The sequence below is a fragment of the Mobula birostris genome, chromosome 3 (genome assembly GCF_030028105.1).
Source record: "Mobula birostris isolate sMobBir1 chromosome 3, sMobBir1.hap1, whole genome shotgun sequence".
NCBI lineage: Eukaryota > Metazoa > Chordata > Chondrichthyes > Myliobatiformes > Myliobatidae > Mobula > Mobula birostris.
Genome location: NC_092372.1, coordinates 180,682,901 through 180,690,572, shown reverse-complemented (window position 1 = coordinate 180,690,572; position 7,672 = coordinate 180,682,901). Strand labels below are relative to the sequence as shown.

General features: G+C 40.5%; 1 protein-coding gene across 4 annotated transcripts in view; it reads left to right on the top strand.

The window, feature by feature from the left end:
- Positions 1 to 502: 502 nt before the first annotated feature.
- The window catches only part of trdmt1 (tRNA aspartic acid methyltransferase 1), a 97,868-nt gene continuing 90,698 nt past the window's right edge, over positions 503 to 7,672 (top strand). For 2 of the 4 annotated variants that reach the window (XM_072253787.1, XM_072253788.1), the window contains exon 1: positions 503 to 628. In XM_072253787.1, the coding sequence (XP_072109888.1) occupies positions 544 to 628 (85 nt within the window). In that variant the 5' untranslated portion in view covers positions 503 to 543. The remainder of the gene's footprint in view (positions 629 to 7,672) is intronic. The other 2 variants (XM_072253789.1, XM_072253790.1) reach the window with 2 other exon arrangements.

Sequence of the window (7,672 nt, the reverse complement as noted above, 5' to 3'; positions counted from 1 at the left end):
TGAACCTTTCTCTTTTTAATGGAGATTTTAACATTTCTTCAGACATGTTTCGAGGGACAGTTTATGTCGTGAATGCCGATTACTCTATTTCGAAGAATTGTCTTCTGCAATACAGAGCTTAACGTACCTCCTTAAATTTAGAAGGGATTTTGATTAGTCTAAACATATAAAATATAAATGCGGCTTGCTTACCGCAACATAAACAAAATATGAAATATATGTGAATTCATTAGAAAATGTTAAAGCAAACGACGCAATTCACTGTATGTTTTCGATGTACGTGTGATAAAAATAAATCTGAATCTGATCTGAAAAATGGTTTAACTCTATTTAAAGATTCAAACCCTTGCCCTCACAGGTACTTGCAGATGAAACGTTATACAACGAGATTACTATAATTGCATTTACAATCCTGTTCCTTGCTCAGCGCGGTTCAGATACAGGTACAGTACTCTTAAGTCCTGTAGGAACCATCGTCAGGGCAAGTGTGCAGCGGGGGAAGATAGAGGCTGCGGGGTTTTGCTTGGAGATGGGCCTGTTGCTATGATGGAGCCTGACACGCCGGGCGACATGATGAAGGTATTGGAGTTGTACAGCGGAATTGGCGGCATGCACTATGCGCTGAAAGGTAAAATACTGAAACCGACTGGAGAAGAGCACCGAGAACAGAACTCGTTTCACGGGGAAGGTTGATGTACACACACTTCTTTCTCAGTGTTTTACATATCGGTGCATCTCGAGTTACAGAAAGTTAAACTATAACACATCTACCTGTTCTTGGCCAGTTGGAATAATTTTACTCAGTCGCTTCATTTAACCGCAAGTATTTGTTGAGTGAGAACGAAAGTGAAGAGTCTTCACAAAAATCCAAGGACAAGTGTTTTAATTGACAGAATGGCCCCATAGACCTGTCGAGAAATAGTCCAATCTTGTATTCACATATTTACATCTTGCAGAAAGCGTATTAGATTCCCTATCACAGTCCCTGGGTATCTATTGCTCCGCTGGTAGAACAGAACCATCAGAGGTGGTGGGAGAAAGTAGCATTTGGCGTTCTTAACTCCAGATCTAGTGAAGTCTCGTGGGATTAGACCATACATTTTCGTCCAAAAGTTCCTACTGAGTACCATTTGATCATACTGCCCTGAGCAATCAAACAGCACTTCACTATGTTGAACAACATCTGGAATAAACACTGAAAGTAACAAGGGCGTAGAAAATGGGTGAGGGTCTTAAATGTACATAACCAAGAATGCTATAGTAGCACCACTGCGGGTTGTGCTGCTGGGTTCTGTAGCTGCCAGATAAAGTCTGCGGCAGGTAGCCAATGTGAGCGATGAACCTACTTGACCCCACCTTCACCAATTGACCTGTGATAGATCATTGGTAAAAATTATAACAACCCTTTGGAGATAAATTCACCTTTATACTGAATGCATTCTCCATTGTGTTGTGTGGCGTGACAATTATGCTAAAAGGTATTGACTCACAGTGGATATGGCAACCATAAGCTGCCACAGACCATCAATAGCAGCAGTGAAATGAACACTGCACCAATATATAAATCTCCTAGCCTAGCATATCCATCACTCTGTTGTTATTAACAAGCCAGAGATCAATCTTAGTTCAATGAGAAGACCAAGATAAGGCATCCCAAAAAATAACAGTGAACCTGCTAAGTAAGATGCAGTGCAGGATTACATGTGTGCTATTTGTAGCAAAAATGGAATGCAATAAGGCCATGCAGTGTCATAAGCAATAGATTATATTGAAGCCCTGCACACTGACTATATTTAGTTCTGAATGGCGGTGGACACTTTAATACCTAGGAAGAGCATACCCATCCGCAGTGACGGAATGGCCCGGCTTTGGTCCAACCATAGACCGAAAGTCTGAATTCCAGTGAGGAGGTGAGAAAGAGTTTCCCTGGCAGCAAGGCTGCTTTTGACCAAGCATCGCATCAAGAAGCTTCTAAGAACTGAAGTCAATGAGGATCAAAGGGAAAACACTAGGTTATGCTCAGAAAAGAAGTTAGTAATGATTTTTGGAAATCAATCACCAAAATCCCAGGACATCACTGCAGTAGTTCCTCTGGGTAACATCCTAGACCCATCTATATTCAGCTGCTTCATCATTGATGCTGCTTCCATCATGAGGTCAGAAATAGAGAAGTAAAGTCATGATTTCTCAATGTCAAATTCCCTTTGTGATTCCTTAGTAGTCCATAAATGAGAGAATCTGCAGATGCTGGAAGTCTAAACAACACACAAAAAATGCTGGAGGAACTCAGATAGCCAGGCAGCATGCATGGAAAAAAAGTACAGTCGACGTTACCTGCCGAAGGGTTTCGTCCCAAAATGTTGACTGTACTTTCTTCCATAGATGCTGCCTGGCCTGCTGAGTTCCTTCATCATTTTGCATGTGGTCCTTAGTAGTTCATGTTTGGATGCAGCAAAACCGAAACAATGTTCAGGCAGGGGCTGATAAATGGCATGTAACATTCACACTGTTAAAGCATTAGGTAATGACCTCCTTCATCATGGGATTGCTTGACCTCTGACATTCAATGGAAATATTCTTGCTGAGTTGGTATTGACTAGAAACTTAACTAGTCTAAGCTACATCACTGCAAGGGCAAATAAGAGACTGAGTGCACTGCAGCAAGCAACTCACCTTCTGTCCTTCCATTCTCAAGACCCCCTCCCCTTCCCCAAAGCTTTTCAGTTATCCTGCAGGTTGAAGGCAACAGTATGAATGAGTGCAGTGTCAACAATTCTCAAGAAGTTTGATGTTATCTTGCACAAGCTGTCTACTTGATTTACACCTCATCAGTAAATCTAGACATTCAGTCTGTCTACCACCAGTGCACAGAAGCTGCAGTATGACTGACCTATTCCAGCAGTACTTCCCAAACTGGTCATGTCTTCTTTGAAGAAGCCTAAGAGTAGTGGGAACATTCCAACTGTATTTGTTCTCCATCCTGTTGGTGTATCTTCAACAGAAAAATTACACAAGTTTAAGAAGATGGCTCACCACTACCTGCAAAAGGACAATTTAGGATAGGCAATAAATGTTGAAAATGAGTATGTACTGTAAACAGTATATATAAAATAGAGGTGAGCATATTAGCAGTTTGTACACTTGTGATTATTTATAACCCCAAAACTTAAAGTGCTTTCATTTCCAGGTCCTGCTACAACAACTATTAATTAGAATTTACAATCAATTTTATTTTCAAAACAGTGTTGATCCTTTGTAGTATTAAAATTAGATATAGGCTGTACAGAAAAATATTTGTATTAATATTACACTATTTTGTGTTAATGCTCTAAATTATTCTTTCAATTAAATGGGATTTGGGAATTGAATATTGCTACTATTCTATATCTGGAAATCCCACAAAAAAGCAAATGCTTTTGATTTGTTGATAGTGGTTGGGGGAGAAAGTTTTGCGAGGTTTTCATCCCATGGTTTGAGATTTTTAGGATTTGCTGCAGTAGGTAGTTTCTTTGTTTGTTTTATGGCTTGTTTAAAGGCTGGCTCCTCCAGCATTGCAGCATTTCTTCACTCATGTACTGGATTGCCAATTTTTATTAACTGGTGCAGAAATGCAGTAGGCAGGATTCTGATGCAAGAGAGCCATGCTTGATGTGTTAGTTCCTGTTTTAGAAATCTTGTAATGTAGCAATTAGACAGTGCTGTTGGAAAATATCAATCACCAATGCCCTGACAATTTTTCTTCAGTTAGACTGTTTGCAATAGTTTATAGAGTTGTGATTTGACTTATAGAAACCACAGAAACTACAGCACAGAAACAGGCCTTTTGGCCCTTCTTGGCTGTACCGAACCATTTTCTGCCTAGTCCCATTGACCTGCACACGGACCATATCCCTCCATACACCTCCCATCCATGTATATGTCCAATTTATTCTTAAATGTTAAAAAATAACCCGCATTTACCACCTCGTCTGGCAGCTCATTCCCACCACTCTCTGTGTGAAGAAGCCTCCCCTAATGTTCCCTTTAAACTTTTCCCCCCTCACCCTTAACCCATGTCCTCTGGTTTTTTTCTCCCCTTGCCTCAGTGGAAAAAGCCTGCTTGCATTCACTCTATCTATACCCATCATAATTTTATATACCTCTATCAAATCTCCCCTCATTCTTCTACGCTCCAAGGAATAAAGTCCTAACCTATTCAACCTTTCTCTGTAACTGAGTTTCTCAAGTCCTGGCAACATCCTTGTAAACCTTCTCTGCACTCTTTCAACATTATTTATATCCTTCCTGTAATTTGGTGACCAAAACTGAACACAATACTCCAGATTCGGCCTCACCAATGCCTTATACAACCTTATCATGACATTCCAGCTCTTATACTCAATACCTTGATTAATAAAGGCCAATGTACCAAAAGCTCTCTTTACGACCCTATCTACCTGTGACGCCGCTTTTAGGGAATTTTGTATCTGTATTCCCAGATCCCTCTGTTCCACTGCACTCCTCAGTGCCTTACCATTAACCTTGTATGTTCTACCTTGGTTTGTCCTTCCAACATGCGATACCTCACACTTGTCTGCATTAAACTCCATCTGCCGTTTTTCAGCCCGTTTTTCCAGCTGGTCCAAGTCCCTCTGCAGGCTCTGAAAACCTTCCTCACTGTCTACTACACCTCCAATCTTTGTATCATCAGCAAATTTGCTGATCCAATTTACCACATTATCATCCAGATCATTGATATAGATGACAAATAACAATGGACCCAGCACTGATCCCTGTGGCACACCACTAGTCACAGGCCTCCACCCGGAGAAGCAATTCTCTACTACCACTCTTTGACTTCTTCCATTGAGCCAATGTCTAATCCAATTTACCACCTCTCCATGTATACCTAGCGACTGAATTTTCTTAACTAACCTCCCATGCGGGACCTTGTCAAAGGCCTTACTGAAGTCCATGTAGACAATATCCACTGCCTTCCCTTCATCCACTTTCCTGGTAACCTCCTCGAAAAACTCCAATAGATTGGTCTAACATGACCTACCACGCACAAAGCCATGTTGACTCTCCCTAATAAGTCCCTCTCTATCCAAATGCTTGTAGATTCTGTCTCTTTGTACTCCCTCCAATAATTTACCTACTACCGATGTGTTACACTTACTGGCCTATAATTTCCCGGATTACTTTTCGATCCTTTTTTAAACAACGGAACAACATGAGCCACTTTTCAATCCTCCGGCACCTCACCTGCAGGCAGCGACATTTTAAATATTTCTGCCAGGGCCCCTGCAATTTCAACACTAGTCTCCTTCAAGGTCCGAGGGAACACCCTGTCAGGTCCCGGGGATTTATCCACTTTAATTTTCCTCAAGACAGCAAGGACCTCCTCCTTTTCGATCTGTACAGTTTCCATGATCTCTCTACTTGTTTCCCTTAATTCCATAGACTTCATGCCAGTTTCCTTAATAAATACAGATGCAAAAAACCTATTTAAGATCTCCCCCATTTCCTTTGGTTCCGCACATAGCTGACCACTCTGATCTTCAAGAGGACCAATTTTATCCCTTACAATCCTTTTGCTCTTAATATACCTGTAAAAGCTCTTTGGATTATCCTTCACTTTGACTGCCAAGGCAACCTCATGTCTTAGCCCTCCTGATTTCTTTCTTAAGTATTTTCTTGCACTTCTTATACTCCTCAAGCACCTTATTTACTCCCTGCTTCCTATACATGTCATACAACTCCCTCTTCTTCTTTATCAGAGTTGCAATATCCCTCGAGAACCAAGGTTCCTTATTCCTATTCACTTTGCCTTTAATTATGACTATGGCAAGCAGCCAGGAATACCAAGATTTTTTACCTGTACTATGACAATGTATGCTGAGAGGTTCAATGTTTTCATGAGGATACCTCCATGGAGTGAACCCATAATTTCTTTTTTCCCTAAAGTTTTTTGCTTAGACCCAGTGTTAACTTGTGTGACTATCTCTTCCCTTTCAATTTATTACTGCTTCTGAGATTTTTGCCTATAATGGAGAACCAAGGAGTTAGATATCACCATGAGATTATTGCCACTTATCTCATGCAGCCTTGACCAATTTAACATACAGCACACTTTCAAACAGGATATGCAAGGCAAACTTAACCCATGACTATGACACAAGAGATACTGAAGATGCTGGAAATCTAGAGCAATACACACAATATGTTGGAAGAGTTCAGCAGGTCAGGCAGCATCTATGGATCGCATAAATATTTGACGTTTCAGACTGAGCCCCTTCATCATCACCTTGACTATCTATGCTGCTGATGATCCCATTCAAGATGTCCTAAACAGCATCTCCATCAACTATTGCTCATTGCCTACTTGCCAAATTTATGACAATTAAACCTTGAAGTATCTGCCCTGATTCTGGTGATCAGGAAGAGGGCGAGGGTGTTTTAGTGTTTTATGGAAGTTCTACTTCTAAATCTCTTAAATTTCACCTAATATATTCCTAACCGTAAATGTTACTAGCTTTCAAGAACTAGTTTGTTGTTTGTTTTTAACTATTTTCTAAGCAACCACATGCAAGTGACGTTCTATTCAGGATGTTCTGTTGCATGGTTATACAGTCAACAAAAAATTAGTCAGCTCCATCTTGGGTATTATCCTACAAAGTACCCAGGACATCTTCAAGGAGCGGTGTCTCAGAAAGGCAGTGTCCATTATTAAGGACCCCCAGCACCCAGGGCATGCCCTTTTCTCATTGTTTCCATCAGGTAGGAGGTACAGAAGGCTGAAGGCACACACTCAGTGATGCAGGAACAGTTTTTTCCCCTCTACCATCCAGTTCCTAGGTGAACACTACCTCACTTTTGGATAGGTACATGGATGAGAGAGGTATGAAGGCTATGGTTGTGGTGCAGATAAATGGGATGAGGCAGAAAAACAGGCGGGCACAGACTAGGGCCTGTTTCTGTACTGTAGTGCTCTGTGAGTCTGTATACAACTCTCTAACCTTACTAATATTTATGCAGCATCTCAGTGAACTACGCTTTGGGCCAAGACCTTTCATCAGTCCTGAACTACACACTTATAGAGCTTTGTCAAAGTGGAGGCATTGTTGTGCTTTCTTCGTAATGCCATTTTTGTGCTGGGCTTAGGAAAGGTCCTGTGAAATGATCACACTGAGGAATTTAAAGTTGCTAACCCTCTCTAGCTCTGAACCCCTGATAAGGACTGGCTCATGGACCTCCAGTTTCCTCCTCCTGAAGTCAATGATCAGCTCTTTTGTCTTGCTGACATTCAGTAAGAGGTTGTGTGGCACCATCAGCCAAAATTTCAATCATCCTATATACTAATTCATCAGCACCTTTGAAATTATCATTGCAATATAGCTTGAGTATAATTATAGCCCTATTATTGATAGATTTTCTATTGAAAACTAATTTATGATCTAACTCTTAACAGGAACATTCAAGATGTTGTTTCCAATGCACATTATAACCAAAAAGCTGTCTTTAAAAGTTATTTTTGCTATTTTTTTCTTTCTGCTTATTTTTATCCCTAACTTCTAGTGTATGTAATTCCTGTTAAAAGGTGGATACTAACTAAGTACTTCTGGTGCTTGAAGTAAATTGTTCCTTAATAATTAAATAAACAAAATCCTAAGGCATTATAATGTAAAACAAT